Below are 17,212 nucleotides of genomic sequence, written 5' to 3' on the forward strand. Positions count from 1 at the left end.
CCTTGTGAAGTCACCACGCAGCCAAATCCCCGTGCAAGATGCTGTAATGAACAACATGCTGCCTTCAGTCCAGAGCAAAATATACACAATCTGTAGTCTTTCAGACAAGGAGCTATTTGGCAGCATCACATCAGATCTGTTCTTTAAGGCACTTCTTTTGCTCCGTTCTAAACCCAAGCAATGCTCACCTACAGACCACTGTGTCACTCCTGCATGCTTATCCTTGCTAAGAGTAACTTGGAACAAACGTGAAGTGGGGTGACCAAGGTATGCCTGTGCTCAGTGCAGGGGAAGTGTGAGGAAGTTAACACCCTTGAGCTCAATTTTAGGAACTGAGAATCTAGTAGAACCCAACGGGGTATTCTTGGGTTCGTTTTAGGGGACTTAGGGAACGTGATCAGCTTGTGAGAACCTGAGTGACATCCCTGCTAGGAAATAGGACTCAGCGTGCCAAAATCTAGTGCCAAACTGCTTAGCCTACAGTTAAATTATAATTACCTCTTGTCTAATTGCCTCTTCTGGGGGGGTTGGTTGGTGGTCTTTTCCCATCTTTTGTTAGCTCCGACTGTTGTGATTCAGACAATGTTCTGCTGAGCTAAAATTGTCCCAATTCTCTGTCACTCCCAGGTGATTCTTTCACAAGGCCTCCCTCTCGATTTAGAAATGAAGGATTTTGAAGGTGAGACCTTATGCACAAGCATTTTATAGTGGTCCTAAAAGAAAGAAAGAAAGAAAGAAAGAAGTGATGCCATTGATGTCAGTGGCTGATGCTGATGTGCATTGGGGTCGGCTGATGTGTGGGGTGGTGGGCTCAGAGGCATCGTTGCTGGAAGCTCAAATGTCACAGAGTTCAGTGGTGCCTCAGTGCACACATGGAGCCGAGTACACACCAAAATGCCCCCAAATTGTCTGTGCAGCCAGAGTGGGACTTTTGGAATTAGAGAAAGGTCTCGGGGCTTAAAGACACCCTTGCCAAGATATGTGCATAGTATCTTTGGAGTGGAAAGGACCCTTAAAGGCTACCTGGTCCAACTCGCCTTCAGTGAGCAGAGACACCCACAGCTCCATCAAGAGCTCACATCCTTCCCTTACGGTGCTGCTCTGATGGGGGCCATCATCACTCCCTCCCCAGGCCATACCCCTCTGCACTGTGCTGTCCTGGCCCACAACACACTGCTGCGGGACCGGGGCCGCCTGGCACTGCCAGAACAGCAGAGTGAAGAGCTGCAGCTCCAGAGCTGGGAGCTGGAGACCTGTGTGCAGCAGCTGGTGCAGGCGGGAGCTTCCATCTACAGCCGGGTAGGAACTGCTTCTCCCCATCCCTCGTTTGTCCCCCTGCCGTTTGTTGGTATGGGGATTCTGCCTTAAGATGCTCTGCGGAAAGATTCTCATTTGGTTGTGTTTGTCTGCACTGAAATAGGATGTGAAAAGCAACAAGACAGTTCTTCATTACACCGTCCAGGATGGGAACGTCTCCCTGCTCCGCTACTTCCTGGAGCTGAATGCTTTCAAATCCAAGGACTTCATCAACAGCAAGGTGAGCCCAGACAGAGGCAGCGCAGAAAGCACTGGGGTCCTGCAGAAAGCACTGGCTCCCCTCCCAGACATGTTTTTGAGCAGCAGAGGCACTGATATGGGACTTCGTGCAGGGTTTGGGCTGAGCCCTGGCAGCAAGACAGATAATGGGGGGGAGAGGGATGTGGGAAATGATTTCTTGGGGAGGGATGGGAACTTTGTGAAGTTTAGCTGGGCTGAAGGTTAGCGTTAGGGTTAGGGTTAAGGTTAAGAAAATAGCTCAGCAGTGATGTGATGCTTTGCTGTTGGCAGTGTTTGGGGCAGCTGTGTGTTGGTAACCTGCCCCGGCAGTGCCCTGCACAGCAAGGGACAAAGCTCCAGTGCTAAATGCATGGAGTCGGGCACTGCTTACAGAGCTGAGATGTTGCCTCAGTGTGGTGTTTCTATGGGCATGGCCATCCTGGATGGGCTGGGAGCTTCCCAGCCCTGCTGCTGTCACCCACCCCCTGCCTGCCCCACGCTTCACCTCTGAGCAGACACATAGCAGTGACACTATCTTGCAGCTCCATCAGCTGCACCCATCCTCCTGAGCAGAGATCCTGACATTCCTGTGTGTGCTGAGCAATTGCCCTGCACTGTCAGCCAGAGATCCCAGCAGCTGCCACCTCTGTGCAGCTCTGGGGAAAGATTTGGGTGCTCCTGCAGAGCTGAGCTGTTTGCTAGGGCACAAAACCCAACCTTTTGGGCTGGAGGATGGGAAAACATGTTTGGTTTAGTGTGTACGCACTGGGTTTTTATTTTTCTTTTATTGCATTCTTTCTGTATCTTTTAAGAGCCATCAGGCACGTGCTATCTTGTCCAGGGGAGTCTGCTGTTGTCTCTTGATCACAATGCTGGGAGAGCTTCTTACCGCGATAGGATCGCTTGGAGCTTTGTTGGTGGGATGCCTGGGACAGGGAGAAATGCAGTGGCAGGGTTGGCTGCTCCTATCTGGGCTTCCTACCTCTTCCAAGCACGGCGAAGAGAAGAAAATGGAGATTTTGTGTTTCGGCTTTCCTGGCTCACCCTTTGCTTGCTGCAAGTTGTCTCATTCCAAATTCAATCGACTGTGGATCTCACGATGAGAAAACCATTGAAGGTTCTGAGGCATTTTTCATCTCACCCATTTCGAGAGCCCAGATGTGCTCTGAAATTGTGGCTCACACAAGTCCCACTAAAGTCAGTGGAGGGGCTTCAAGATCAAGCACTGCCAGCTGGCCTGGCCCTCATGGCCTTGTGCCTGGGCTTGGAAGCTATCGAGTGCCTCTGCCACCAAGATGCAGCAAACAAATGCAGACGTTTCCTTTTTAATGAGCATTCGTATAAAGACCTTATAAACTTTCTCTTGAGTTTATGGGATGGTAAAATTGACAAGTGCCTGCTTGTTCGGTGCTTGTAAAAATGCCTTGCCTGCGAATAGCTATTGAGATTTCCATTCTAATTCGCTGTTTTGTTTCGTGCTTCCAAGTCTCTGAGGTCTGGCTGGTAAAAAGGAGGTGAAAATCACACACGTCCCTTTTCGCAGTTGGTGCCATCTGTGCCCATCTTTCCCAAACTCATCAGAAACGTCTGATTGTTTCAGTGAGGAACAAACAGATACAGCTGCCCCAGCGAGACTTGGTGCCGACTAAAAATACCTCTCCTTGTGCATCTGCATGCTTGCTGCTCGCCGTGTCAAACCGTTACGGGTCATACCCCAGTGGGCAGCGTTAGGGTTGCATGGGCAGGTGCCATGCCTCGTGCTGAGCTCCCCTGCTCAGCCTGTACTGCATGGAGGGATGTGAGCTGCTGGAGCTCTGGTTCTCTGCACCCTTCTGCAGTGCCTTCCTGAGCACCTCCTGCTGAAGCCATGAATGGGGAGCAGGGGTAGGGATACTCTCTCGGCTCTGGATAAGAAATGGCGTGAGGTTTCTTGATGTCCATTACGAGGGCAGTTCTAAAAAAGGGGCACGACCCTTCAGAGGGTTTTTCTTTATTTTTAGGCCCATGGAAACACAGCCCTGCACATGGCGGCTGCGCTGCATGGCGACAAGAACCAGAAGGAAATCATTCAATTGCTCCTTGACCACGGGGCAGACCCGAGCATCCGAAACTTAGACAACGACCAGCCGATCCACATGGCTCCTTCTGGGAAAGCTGGGGACCAGGTGAGTGTTCCTGCTGCTCCAGTGCCCTCTGCCTTTAACGGAGGAAACAGGGAGGACAGCCTGGGCAGCCTGGTCTGGTATTAAATGTGGAGGTTGGTGGCCCTGCATGGGGCAGGGGGTTGGAGATTCGTCATCCTCTGAGGTCCATCCCAACCCTGGCCATTCTGTGATTCTGTGAGGACGCTGTGTGCCAACAGTGCTGGCCAAGTTGTGTGGCATGGGGCTGAGCTCGCTGGGGGATCCCTACTTCAGCAAATCCAAAATGAAGGAGCACAAAGCAGGCTTTAGAACCAATGGATCGTTAAGGTTGGAAAAGACCTCTAAGATCATCAAGTCCAACCATCAGCCCACCACCACCATGCCTACTGAACCACAGCTGTGCTATACCAATCTACAGCTGTTCCCCAATGGCAGCATGACTCAAGGGAAGATGGGGTTTCATGTCTATGGGTATGAAAGGGCTCCTGGAGCTCATTTTAGTCTCAGTGAGTTAGAATGTATATTTAGTCTGGGAGTATATTATGGGGGGGGGGGGTGTATGCATCTTAGTGTCCACACGCAGCTTGTGACTGTCACTCCCCACAGCTTCACGTGGTGCATTGTAATACACCATATATATATCATATAATACACTATACAATAATACCTTTGCATATTTTTTTTTGCAGGTCAGGCATTTGCTGAAGAGAGGGAAAGTCACATCAGCATTCATTTCCTGCTGCCGAAATGCCAGATCCTAGGTTGGAATGGCTTCAGCTTCAGCCTGTGGCACGAAGCCCCATAGAACAGCCATGAGGATGGTTAACCAGCGTGTCTCTGCCCCCAGAATCTATACGCTGGGGTGGGATGGCAGTGTTTCTCAACCTGTGGCCTTTGGACCACGAGTGGCATGGGAGATATCAAGAGATAAGCTCTGAGATGGCAGAGAAGCTTATTTTGTCAACAGGGAATGCTAATAATCCCAGGACACAAATGAGCAAACATTTAACATGCAGCCAAGCTTTGATTTGGTGGCAAAGGGCAGCCAGGACACAAGATGGTCCTTGGTAGCAATGGTTGAGAAATACTGCTCCAAGCCCTGCTCTCATCCTGTGCAGGGGCACTGGGTGAAACGCTGAAGCCTCTGTGATGTGCAATGAGCTCGACTGTCCTTGGGATGCACAAACCTGGGGGGAAGGGGGAGAAAGACTGGACCGAAGAGGTCGGCACCAAGACTGCAGTTTCCAGGGGCACGGCTGAACTGAAGACCTCCACGGGAGGAGGAGCAGCTCGTTCCTGCAAGCTGCCGCTCTCCCTGCTCTTAGCACTTTGAGGAAGGGAGCTGAATCAGCTCTCCATTGCCCCATCGCTCACCCCAACCCTTGAAAGGAGAGCAGATGCTTGTGGGAGCAAGCGCGTGGCGCGGCTTCTCTCCTGTCCTCGTCCCACGTTAAGAAGTTCTTATCCTTTCTGTGAAATGATTTGTGAATTGCTGTGCAATCAGCTGGCGGTGTGCGGGGCAGGAGGAGTGAAGGCAGGTGCCTGCAGGGGGTGAGAGCTCTGCTGGGACAGCCAACACAGAGGTTCTCATCCCCGGCGCACGCTCTGCATGTTGTTCTCTCAGCCTTGCAGAGTTGTTTTCTTCCACTGGGGCTGAACTGATTAAGTTGAAGGGCAAATCTCTTAAATCACCCCCGTGACTTCCTCCATCGCCCATTAACTCAATGCAGCAGGGCTTTGTTAAGCACTTGCGAGCCCTGCAAACCCTTCAACGACTGTTTTGCAGATCCAAACAAAAGCTCTTAAGAAATGCAGGAATCCCGATTAGAGACCTCCTGACTTCCTCATCCCTCCTCTTTGCTGGTTGGCTACCGCTTCTCACTACATCATGCCTACAAACCTGCCAGCGCCCTCTGACAAAAAAAAAGCGGGCGCCTATTTGCATGTGTTTGCATAAATTTGCATGTATCTGGGCACGGGCCGGCTCAAGCATGTGCTTCCTTGCTTTGATGGGATGCTGTAACGAGACCCAAATGAGTGAGAACTGCATTGACGAGGAAAAGTGGGGAATAAATTCTCTTTCTCGACCTTGAGACGATCCCTCTCGCGGCTCAGCAATGATCCCCGCGCCGTTCTGTGCCAAAATGCATTTCATCCCTTTGGGTCTGATCGCAGGATCTCCACTTCTTGCAGCTATTTTGAGGAGGAATGTCCCTTTTATAACATCAGCAGCGCTGGCAGCGCTAATACCCCTTGTTTGCACACTTTATCTCTTCCTACCCGTGGCTTCAGATAAGAAGAGAACAAAGGCTCGTTAACGCTGAACAAACGCTTCCAAGTGGCACCATGGAAAAGCCATTGGGCGGCTGGCAAGGAAAGCTTTTTGATCAGATCCTCTGAGCAACCGGTTACAATAAGAGCCCTTTATTTCCTCTGTAACTGCAGGCTGCTGCCGGAGCAGAGTGGGGAGATCCTCATTTCTGAGTGCCCACGTGTTTGTCCCACCTGGCGGGGACCGGCGCTTGGTAGCGCTGTGCCAGTTCTGTTAGAGCTGCGGCATGAGCCACTGTCATGTAATCAGCTTTTACAAGGGAGGAAAGCAGGGAAATAACGTGCTCCTCACGGCCACAAAATCCACCGTCAGCCTTTGAATGGTTTCCCCCTCTGTTGTTTTTTCCTCCCAGTTCACAATCAGCCCAGGAATCCTTGTGTCAACAAGGGGCGAGCTTCGGCTCGCACTGCACGTGTGCAGCTGTTGACACAGCATTGGGGATTGGTGACTGCAGCCCCCTTGCTATGGGGAACTGCAAAACAGCATAAAGAAGTGCAGCAGGGAAATGGGAAATGGCAGCCAGGGATGGAGGGTGACTTAGTTAACAGATGGGGACAGTGTCAGCCCTGCTGTGCTAACGTGGGCGCTCTCCTTGTATGCTTGCAACCCATTGGCACATGTTGTTTCCTTTGCTGCACACGAACACACTCTGGCAGTTCTTGCTAATGCAGCCAGCCCACGGGGAGGATGTGGTCATCCCATTTCCACCAGCAGCCTCAAACATCTCACCTCTGCCTTATCCTCCCGTGGCTGTTTAATGTTGGTGAGGATGGACTTCAAAGTGTGAGGCATCGAGGAGCTCAGCAGCGTTGGGGCAGGAGGTGACCATAACCCCACAGAGAACAAAGCACCTCCAGCACCACTAAATGACACGTGTTGGAGCATCACAGAGGTGATGGCACTTTTATCTGCAGCAGCAGCACAGCTGCTGACTCCTATTTATAACAGGTTTAGTGCTTGGGCTGGCTCTGAGCACTGGCACAGGTTGCCCAAGGAGGCTGTGGATGCCCCATCCCTGCAGGCATTCAAGGCCAGGCTGGATGTGGCTCTGGGCAGCCTGGGCTGCTGGTTGGTGACCTGCACACAGCAGGGGGTTGGAACTGGATGAGCATTGTGCTCCTTTTCAACCCAGGCCATTCTATGATTCTGACCAGGTGAAAACAGGGAAGAGAGGAAAGCATCACTGAAGGTTGTGGTGAAGGTGGAGCAATATTGCTTGGGTTTGTTGGTTGTTTTTTTTGGTAGAATGGAGGAAGTTCCCTATCTGCCAGCAGATTTGTTGAGTGTTTGACTGCCTCCAGCTCTGGGCAGAGGGAAGGTGTTCAGTTGCAAGAGCCACCAGAGAACATTACTGGGGAAGCTGAAGAGCTGGAGGTGTGCTGGGGGTTGAGGGCTTCTTCCTCATCTTTGTGAGCCTCCATCATTAGCCAAAGAGAAAGTTGCTGGCATTCAGCACACAAGCAATGGGCACTGTGAGTACCAAATGATTTATTTGTGACACAAAGAGCTGGTGTTAGTGACACGGGTTTGGTAAGGCAGCTGGGGGGAAGTTCTTAGAAAAACAAAACCAGGGAATAAAATAAAGACCAAATAAAAAAAAGCTACCCCCGACCACAGAAAACAGGAGGATGAATGTAGTGGCAACACCATGTGCGAGTAGTGATGAGTTGGAGGCAGTGCAACCGTATGCAGTTCCCAGGCAACGATGCCAACGTGAAGGCAGCGTGCAGCCCCTCCCCATTAGCTGTAACAGATGTCCCAGCTCCTGTCCCTCCTGAAGAAGTCGTCAGTGGGTGGCAGGCAGCCCGAGCAATCCGTGCCAGGGCAGGGGAAACGTTGTGGGACCTTGGGGTCGGTGTGCGGGGGGCTGCAGGCAGCACAGCAGCAGGCGAGGGGCGTGTAGGGGGATGGGGGGTGGCAGGGCCAGCCCTCTGCTGGGCAGCCGTAGGGCATGGGGTCCAGGGCAGGAGGTGGGCTGTGGGTCAGGGGGGTGAATGGGGGCAGCTGGGGAGCGGGGCAGCCGTGGGGCAGCGCGTTGGGCAGATCAGCTGGGCTCGGGGATGCTGCAGCCTGCAAGGGAGAGAAATGAGAAAAGTGGGTTTTGGTTTGGAGTGTCGTCTTGGGGATGCAGCGGGACAGCTGGGATTGCTGCAGTGCTGCCCATTCAGAGGGTCTGGCTGCACAGAAGGTGGGTTGGCCCTTGGAGGATGGCCTGGTTTCAGCTGGGATAGCTGGGATATTCTCCATATTGCCTTGTGTGATGCTATGTTTTGGCTTTAGGAGAAAAACACTGATAACACACCAATGTTTCTTGCTGCTCCTCAGTATTGATGCACAGAGCCAAGGACATTTCAGCTTCTCATGCTGCCCTGCTAGCGAGGGGGCTGAGGGGCACAAGGACTTGGGAGAGGACAGAACCAAGACAGACAACCTAAGCTGGCCATATGGATATTCCATCCCATGTGGCATCATCACAGCAGCAGACTAAACCCTGTTCCAGTTCTACGAGCACTGACAGAGACCTCCTCTGAGCTCTGTGGGATCTCCATGCAGAGCACCACCTGCGTTGTGATGCCTGCACTTCTGAAGCACCCCCGTTCCCAAATCAGCTCGCTGCTGCTTTGCCCCATGCTGTGACCCCATCCCCAGCATCTCTCGGAGCACACAGTGCTTACCAAGCCCTGGTTGAAGCAAAGAGGGACTGGCTGGAAGGAGTCAGGGATGTAATGTGATGGTGTCTGCAGAGTGCCCAGGGATGGCTCGAAGGCTGCCTCCGCCTGCAGGTAGGAGTCCACCAGCTGCTCCAGGTGGCTGGGGCTCTCCTCGCAGGAGAGGCAGTTTGAGAACTGCCTTGATGGGCAATAGTTGGGAGCTGAAGAGATGGGTTCTGCATCAAAAGGTGCTGGGGGAGAAGGTAAAGCAAGAAGCAGTGCATTATTCAGTATCTGTTCTCCCAAAGGTGTGCAGGTGCAAGTAGGAGCGTGTAGCTGGATGGGGGAAGGAGTGAGAAGTACCCACACTACATTAACAGATGGAGATTTACCACCCTGAAAGACCTTGAGTACATCTCATGTTTCTGTATTAACATAAGCAAATTGATTCCTAAATATTGATGATTTAATCATTTCCTTGTCCACACAATGTATATATTCACACATGCCCAACCCTTGAGGTCTCTTTGCTTTGGCTGCAGAATGCTCGAAGGACCTGAAAGCCCCGAATGCCCTTCCCCCTTTCCTTGGATATCCACTGAGATGGGGAAGGAACTGAAAATCTGACACTCCTCTCACTGCTGCAGGGGCTGCCAGCAGAGCAGGAACAGCCAACAGTGCACAGTGCTCCCAACCCATGGGCTGCAGCCCAGGGACAGCAGTGCTCTCTGGGGCTGAGCATCCATTGGGGAAGGGGCTCTGCCTTCCTGCAGTGGGAAGCTGCCCAAGCAGAGAGTTGGATGGTGCTCCTGCAGAGGGGATTATGTCCCCCGTTGGCCTCTCGGCATCCTCGTCTGCATTCCATGGGCTCCATTCAGGTGCCCATTGGCTGCACTGCTGGCTCTCTGCCTTAACCAAGGGCTGGAAGGACGCTGGGCTGAGGGAATGGTTGGGAAGGGACGCTCGAGTGGGCTTTGTACCAACCTGGGTGAGGAGGAGACACGGACTCTGCAAACTGGATGCTGTTGCTGCCCCAGGAAACCTGGCAAAGAGAAGGGGAGAGGAGGGTCTGGAGGTGCTGTAATGCAGGAGTGTTTTTCTGCACTCTGAGGTAAGTCGTTTTGCTTCAGGCTATTCACATAAACCTCATTTCTCTCAGGGCTGAGGCACTGTAAGCTTCTCTGGAACCGACAGAGCAACATTCTCAACCTGAGCTTGTGCAGATAACGGGGCTGGAGGAGCACAGCACCTGGTGCAGAGCTTTCAGTAGAACATCGTCAGCACGCTCTGCCTGCTGCCTTGTTGCTGTCACTGCAGCAGAGATGAGGCTGCCTTGCAAACCTCCCCATGTGGACATCTCTTCATTCCCAGCATTGTGGATCACCAGGAACTCGTAGGGATGGGTATGAACAAGAGCAAGCCATTTAGTGCAGCAATAACTGCCTTGAAGTGTGACTAAAGGCATTCCAGTTGTCTCCATGGCCAGGCATCTCTGGATCACTGGGGCTGATGCCAAAGCTGTTTGAGATACAGCACATCTCCCCCTAACACAGCTCTGTGCCCCCATGGCAAGTGCTGGGATTCCCAAAGGATGCTGCAATCTGCAGTTGATGGGTCTGTGTTTGTTCCAGGAGCTTGACTGGAGGGAAATCTGTGCCCCAAAAGCAATGGGAATATTGATGCTTGTGCCCTGGGACTAGGATTTTACTCTGCAAATGCAAATCCTCTCTCCCCTCTCCCCCCCCAGCTGTAACTTACACAGGCTTCTACTTCTTTTCCTCTATTCAAAATGCTGATAGCTCATTTTCCTGCTAATAGCTTCCTCTCCCCACGTGTTTAAATCATTAAACAGTGGAGCTGGTAGGCCTGCCCCTCCTGGCTTTGGCTGCAGATGTGCACCACAGCAGAAGACTTCAGGCCCAGCTCAGGCAGCAGCCGATCCCTCTAGGACAACCAGGAATCCACAGTGGGAACCTCCTGCCCTCTGGCCTCCATTTGGCTTTTTCCTTTATGGGTCAGATCAGCACGGTGCCAGCTGGCTCCAGGAAGGAAACCAATTGCACACTGCGCTGAGGCTGCGTGGGAGCAGAGACCCCCCTGTTCCCAAAGCCCAGCAGCTCCGTGCTTTGCTGGCCCCGATGGCTCCACCTGGCTTCCAGCCTTGTGCAATCAGCTGCCATCAGGGTGCAGGGAGATGAGATCTGAGAGCCATGCCAAGGTGTGGTGTCACGAACCGGGAAGCAGGAATGATTTATTGATCTTTTCATGCAAATCCCCAGCGCGGCTGGAGCTGGAGGGCTCTCACACCGATGGGGAGCGTTGGCGTGCGTGCGCTTTGCACACAGGTGAACCCACCTCCTTCCTTCCCCTCTCCGAGAAGGGACAGAGCTCAGGTTGTGCTGGATAACACAAGAGACCCGGATTCCCGTATTCCCAAACCCTGCTTGGTTTCAGCACGGCACACCTTTGCCCTGGCTGCCATGGACACATCCTCCACCTGCACCAGGCTCTGCCCAGCACCGCTTTGCACCACTGCTGCGGTCCCGACTGAGTTTCCTTCTTCCCTATCACCCCGCCGTGCTCAAATCCCACGTCACATAGATCACAACCTTGGCAAAAACATTACATAAACGATGAAGGGAGAAGGCGCACAGCAGACACCAAGTGGTTTCACTCACCGCCGCGCCGGTTGCTGCTTGCCGTGCCCTTCTCTGCTGCAGCAACTCCTTAACAGTGATCTTTACTCTGACACCTTGGTACACTTTGGGCTTTCCTGAAAGAAAGGATGGAAAAACTCTCCTCAGGACGGGAGGCTTTTTGGGAGCACGTGGCGTGTTTGCAGGCACCCCCTGCTTACAGCTAACAGTTCACTGCTCTCTCTGTAAGCGACTTGCAGTGGCAATTCTTTCACACCTGCTAATCAAGCTTGTGACAAGCAGGTATTTATGAGGGAAAAACAAAACAGCAGTTGTTGATCATACATATTAATCATATAGGTTTTATTCTTTGGTATCTCCTTCTATTTTTCCCTCCAGGTGTCCTAACATCCAGCTCCATCTGGTACTGCTGCTGCATCCCTTTAAACCCCCTCGTGTTTGCTGCTCCCAGGACCTGAAGTGGGGACTGCTTTGTCTGACAGATGAAGGGCAGGAATCAAACAATACAAATACATGGGTGGTTATTCAGAGGGTTAAATAAAACACAAATAAAATGCCTGCTTTCATGCCTTTTTTTTTTGGCAAAGCCTGGATTGTCTCTTTGATTCACTCATTCTGTGCAACTCCCATTGCCTTCAAACAAACCTTTAGGATGCCTTTAATCCAGCTCCAAACAACCATCAATCATCAGTCACTACCTGAGCAGGGATTTTTAGTACAGGAAATGGCAAAGAATTTATCTCATCTGAAGAACCACTTTCACCTGTTGTACTCATGCTGAAATCCTTAAAGCCTCTGGCAGTTCAGTTTCCGTCCTGACTTTCTGCTGTTATTTCCATCCCACAGCCAATCCTACGCACACCAGCATGGTCCCAGCCCACGGCTGCTTGCAGGCTCCCTGTCCCATAGCAGCCTGTGCTCACACATCGAAGAAACCCCACTGCAGGCACTCTGCTCCCCCTGCTGTGACCTCTCCCTGCTGCTGATGGATGTGCAGCATCTCTCCATCCCGTCTGACCTCCCCTGGTTGAAGGGATGCTGCCAGAGGTGCTGGATCCCCCTGGAAGCAACTCAGCAAGCTCAGTTGGGGCTTCTTCCAGGAGACTTTGCTGAGCTGCACCCTCAGCTAAATTGAAGAAGTCCCTTTAGCAGGCCCTATAGTCAGGAAGGGCACCCAGCCTCCTGTAAGTTTGGGATGCATGCAGCACGTCTGCACAGGGAGGCAGGCAGGGCTGCCAGCTGCACCACGAGTGCTCTCAGGACAACACACCAGCTGAGGAATGGTCTTATCTCTAAGCTCTGGACCGGCTGGGGGGGTGGGGGGGAAGCTGCGCCCCGAGCAGACTGGTGGGTAAGGCTGCCAGCTCCTCTGGGCTGAGCACGGAAGGGGCGAGGGATGCGGGGCCGGGCAGAGCGAGGGCAGGCTGGGGCAGAGCGATAGCAGAGCGGCGGCTGGAGGAGCGGAGGGTCCCGGCTGCGTGGCCGGGGCTGGGGGGGGATCCGTCGAGCAGCTCTGCCCGCTGCGCTCCGTCGCGCCCCGGCCCCGTCGGGCGAGAGCCGCGCTGCCTCCTCCCCGCTCCCCGCCCTCCCGTTTCCTCTTCGCCCGGGGAGGCGACGCTGCCTCATCGCACGCCGAATGACCCCGCGGAACTCCGAAACGGCCCCAAACCGGGCTGATGCCGTGGGCCGGGGGCTTACCGGACATCCTGAGCGGCGGCGGCAGCGGCTCGCCCGGCGGCCCCAGTGCAAGCGGCGGCGGCCCCGGCCCCGCGGCGGGGGATGGGGGCTGGAAGCGGCGAGCTGGGAATTGGGGGGCCGAGGGACCCGCCGGCCTGGTGGCGATGCCAGGTGGTGCCCGCTCAAATATTATTGTTTTATACCTACGGGTATAAGTTTGAGTTTTTCTCCCCTTATGCCAAGTATTTAAAACCTCTAGAAACCAATGATTTGACAATCAATGATTGCGCGATACTTTCAATTTGAATATTCAAAGGCTCCACAAAATGGGCTATCTTTTTGTGAAACCGAGCACATCCCCATCTAGCAGAGGGTCTGGGGGAATAAGATCCAGTGGGGCTGCCCTCCTCACCCTGTGCTTTTCTGACATTTTCAGGGTTTTCTCCATCTTTCCCCAAACGAAGCAGATGCCTCGAACCCAGCTCAGCATTTTCCCCTCAGACGTGCAGGCTGGGCTCCAGCCCTCTCATATTTCATGTGCTACCTGCACAGAGGACTCCACAAGGGACCGAGTGGCTTTTTGCACAATTTGTCCCCTTTTAAGGGGAAATACTCTGGATTTCGGACCAAAATGGCACTGGGAGGATGTGGCCAAGCAGAAAGGCCACACTGGGCATGCTGGTGGAAAGCACCCAGACCCTGCTTCTTCCCAAAGCACTCCTTTCTCTCTCCCCACATGCTGGCCTGGTGCTGGAGTTTCCATTCACGTTCCCCTAAATGCAGGCTGTGTGCTCTCCCTGCACAAGGCAGCCCCTCTCTCGGGTGCTGCAGCACTGGCCTGCCCCCTGTGCTGCAAGGAGAGGGGCTGCAGCCTGGAGGGACGACGCAGATTTAGGGCAACTCCTGCTTAATATCAGTGTATTTGGGGTTTTTGGTTTTGTTTTAAGTCATGTTTAATCTTTACATAGCAGTGTCGGGCCTCAGGAATAGCTGGCTGATGCCAGAAAGCAGGCCGGGCTGTTAATCATCTACCAGCTGCTCAATTGGGGTTGTTGTTGCAGCTGAATCTTTTCTTGAAGTAGAACAAATGCACTCAATTTAGGGGAGGAGGGGGAAGGTGGTGATCCCTTCCTTTGCTCTCCACTTGTGCCGGGTTCAGGGATGCTGCCCCAGTGAGGAGCCCTCTCCCCATCCTGTGATGTGGCACCTGATGATGTTAAGTGTCCTGATGCCCTTGCATTGCTGGGGATGCTTCCCAGAAGCCACAGTGGTGGTTGCCTGTGGAGCTGGAGATGCAGAAAGGAGCCTATTCTTGGATAAGGAGAGTTTCCAGCCTCAGTGAAGAGCTGAGTGCTGGAATGGGTCAAACACATCCAAAAGAGCTCTCCTGGAGCTCGGCTGCTGGCACCCTCCATGGGCCGAGTCTGTTTCTCCCCCCGGGCAAACAGAAAGGTGCGGTCCGAGGGCTTCGGGGCACGAGGAGCCGCCAGGGTTTGCATTTCCCAACAGGTCTGAACAGGGCTGGGGAATCAGGAAGCGACAGCGGGGCGGGAAGCCAGGACAGGACCGGAGCCGGGTGCTCCCGGCCGGCAGCAGCCGCACAGCGAGGCTCTGCTGGGGGGTACCGGGGTGAGGCTGTGGGGCTGGGTACCGGTACCGGGACACCTGAAAGCAGAGGAGTACGCCCCGATCTCTGGTTTGGGGGCGTTGTAGGGTACGGGGGCTCGGGTGGAGCCCGTGGAGCGTGAGAAATCTTGGTGGGCTGCGGGAACGCGCCGGGCTGTGGCTCATCGAGGATCTCCTGCCGCATCCCTGCGCACCCGCGGACGCTGGGATTCCTCCCGGAGGGTTTCGCTGCCGGTTCCGTGGGTACCCGAGGGAAGGGGCAGCGCAGGACTCGCGTGTTCGTGTGAGCAGAGCTACCTCTAGCGGCCGCCGCTGCGCCCCGGCGTCGGGCCCGGTGTTCGCTCCGGTACCGGGCGCTGCCGGTGGAATGGAGAGCAAAGGGGTGGGGGGGGGGCGTCCGTGGGAATTGCTTTCATAAGCTAGATGTGATGTATCAGTGCCTCTGTTTGCACTTTCTGCTTGAAGGATCAGCTAGGGAAAAGCACATAAGTAACTCAATTGCTTCAGTAATAAAGTATTTTCCTTCTCCAGCTCTCAGAGGCCCTAGATGGATCTTCCATCTTCCTTTGCCCAGGCAAGGGTGTGGTGAAGGGCTGAAAGTTTGTTATGGGGTGAGTGGAGTTGGGTCGTAGGGAGCAGCAGGGATGGGGAGCTGCCCAGACAGCAAAGGATGTTTCTAGAGACTTCAGCAGGCTTAACGGAGCAGTTGTCTGGGGATAGGGAAAGCTATTTGTTTAGGTCTTGATCAGGGAAAGGATGAGATGGAAACAAACAGAAGGTGGTGATGCACTGGAACAGGCTGCCCAAGGAGGCTGTGGATGCCCCATCCCTGCAGGCATTTAAGGCCAGGCTGGATGTGGCTCTGGGCTGCTGGTTGGTGACCTGCACACAGCAGGGGGCTGGGACCGGATGAGCATTGTGCTCCTTTGCAACCCAGGCCATTCTATGATTCTGTTAAAGTTTCTGCTTGCAGTAGCTGGGAGGAACAAACCTGCTGTGGGCAGGAGAAAGGGATGGATGAGGGGAAAATCACACCTGGGGAACCACAGAGCCCCTTTGCAGGGGCCAAGCAGAGCCCCCTCCCCAGGTAGGAGTCAGTGTGGCTTAACCAGGAGCATCAGCCCAGAGCTTGCAGCACCTGAAGCCAGCACATCTGCACCTGCAACAAGCCAAATGTGCTTGGGGAAGGGAGAGGGGTGAGCCTGTGTCTGGCAGCAAAGCCTCCTGCCTCTGTCCTTTTTCCTGACCCAGGACCTCAAGGAACAGCACTGTCAGCTCCTGGCTTTGTGCTTTTTCAGCTCCAGGGAAGACAGGAAGGCAGAGAGGAAGAAGGGATTTTCCATGTGCCACCTCCATCAAAACAGGTGGGAGCTGTTAATTCCCCCCCCTTCCCCCCCCCCCCCCCATTGGGATTTCACATAAGGCTATAGTGGTCTTCCCTTTGTTATCACTGCTTTTGTGTTAACTCTTTTGAATGCTTTCCTCTGGGGCTGTGTCTTTTTGTCCAAACAGCACAGAAGGCATTTATTTATTGGTGGGGAGGGAAGGGGCAAAAAGATGACTGAGTTGTGTTGCCACTGACCCACAAAAGATAAAGGCACGTTACCAAATGTCTCTTCAAAGCAAGGTAGTTCACTGAGCACGGAGCTCAGGAAGGTGTTGGCGTGGCTGCAATGCGCTGCCTGAGCCTTGGTGCCATCACTATGGGGAGATTATCTTCGAGATTTCAAGCCTGGGGCCTCTGAGGTTTAGCAGATGTAGGCTAAGAAGAGATTTCAAAGGAGAGCCGGTGGCAGAACTATCAAGATAACTGGTTTCTTTCCCATATATTTCAAGGTCCCTCAGCACAGCCACAATGCTGAGCAGTTATTTCGGCGTCAGCACAAAACAGGTCACAGTAAGAGTCGATATATAAGTCCTTGGCTCATCAAAACAGGCTGAATCTGCACGGCCCAGCTCTGTCGTGCTGCATTTCTCTGCTGCAGAGCCTCTTGTGCTGGCTCCTGGTGAGCTGTGTGTGGAGGCAGCAGTCTGTAGCTCCTGGCTGGGTGGTACAGCAATGCTGAGAGCAATAATAATAATAACAATCTCTTCTTGACCCCAAGGTACTTAATTAGCCCTGCGTGACCCTATGTGCTCTGTGGCAAAGACATCTGTTCCTTGGGGGCAGAGCTCATCCGTGGGGCTGTGATGAGCTCTGCGTCTGGACTTTGGCTGGCTGGTGGTGATTCCATGGCTGGTGGTGATTCCATGGCTGGTGGTGATTCCATGGCTGGTGATGGTGCCATGCTGTGTTCAGTTTGCATAGCGCAAACAGGAGGTTCCTGCCGCAGCAAGCAACCAAATTCAGAGGTTTAAGATTTGAATTAAATTTGCCAGCGCTAAGACTTCCTTTTGGTGCTGAGGGAGGCTTGCAGCTGCTCCCTGTTCCAGCATGGAAATGAGTCCTGAGCCCACACAAGTCACAGGAGGTGGCAGGAAGGAGCCCTGTGGCCTGCGGGCAGACAGGATTCACCCCTCAGGGTTGGGGCTGCACCTGCCCAGGGCTGGGTGTCTGCATGGCAGGGCACTCAGTGGCACCATTGCTCC

At 53.6% G+C, this 17,212-nt stretch overlaps 2 protein-coding genes across 2 annotated transcripts; one reads left to right on the forward strand and one right to left on the reverse strand.

The window, feature by feature from the left end:
* The first annotated feature begins 14 nt into the window (after positions 1-14).
* On the forward strand, positions 15-6,991 carry NFKBID (NFKB inhibitor delta). Its single transcript, XM_052697307.1, has 5 exons — positions 15-679; positions 1,133-1,299; positions 1,421-1,537; positions 3,537-3,701; positions 4,370-6,991. Exons 1-5 carry the CDS (start codon positions 664-666, stop codon positions 4,439-4,441), a joined length of 537 nt encoding a protein of 178 aa, XP_052553267.1. The 5' UTR covers positions 15-663; the 3' UTR covers positions 4,442-6,991.
* A 512-nt stretch (positions 6,992-7,503) lies between these two features.
* Positions 7,504-12,698, reverse strand: POU2AF3 (POU class 2 homeobox associating factor 3). The gene is made up of 5 exons (XM_052697304.1): positions 12,084-12,698; positions 11,342-11,436; positions 9,648-9,705; positions 8,688-8,914; positions 7,504-8,082 (listed from the first exon to the last, which is right to left on the reverse strand). The coding sequence occupies exons 1-5, from the start codon at positions 12,094-12,096 to the stop codon at positions 7,753-7,755; spliced, it is 723 nt and encodes a 240-aa protein (XP_052553264.1). The 5' UTR covers positions 12,097-12,698; the 3' UTR covers positions 7,504-7,752.
* Positions 12,699-17,212: the final 4,514 nt, after the last annotated feature.

Source organism: Tympanuchus pallidicinctus, unplaced genomic scaffold (genome assembly GCF_026119805.1).
Source record: "Tympanuchus pallidicinctus isolate F22 unplaced genomic scaffold, pur_lepc_1.0 scaffold30, whole genome shotgun sequence".
In the NCBI taxonomy this organism is placed as follows: domain Eukaryota; kingdom Metazoa; phylum Chordata; class Aves; order Galliformes; family Phasianidae; genus Tympanuchus; species Tympanuchus pallidicinctus.

Bases quoted from the DNA above. Each gene is read 5' to 3' on its own strand.
- NFKBID (XM_052697307.1), top strand. The intron at 1,300-1,420 runs GTAGGAACTGCT...GCACTGAAATAG, and splicing joins GAGCTTCCATCTACAGCCGG to GATGTGAAAAGCAACAAGAC. The intron at 3,702-4,369 runs GTGAGTGTTCCT...TTTTTTTTGCAG, and splicing joins CTGGGAAAGCTGGGGACCAG to GTCAGGCATTTGCTGAAGAG.
- POU2AF3 (XM_052697304.1), bottom strand. The intron at 9,706-11,341 runs GTGAGTGAAACC...TCTCTTTGCCAG, and splicing joins AAGCAGCAACCGGCGCGGCG to GTTTCCTGGGGCAGCAACAG. The intron at 8,915-9,647 runs GTTGGTACAAAG...CTTCTCCCCCAG, and splicing joins CGTGTCTCCTCCTCACCCAG to CACCTTTTGATGCAGAACCC.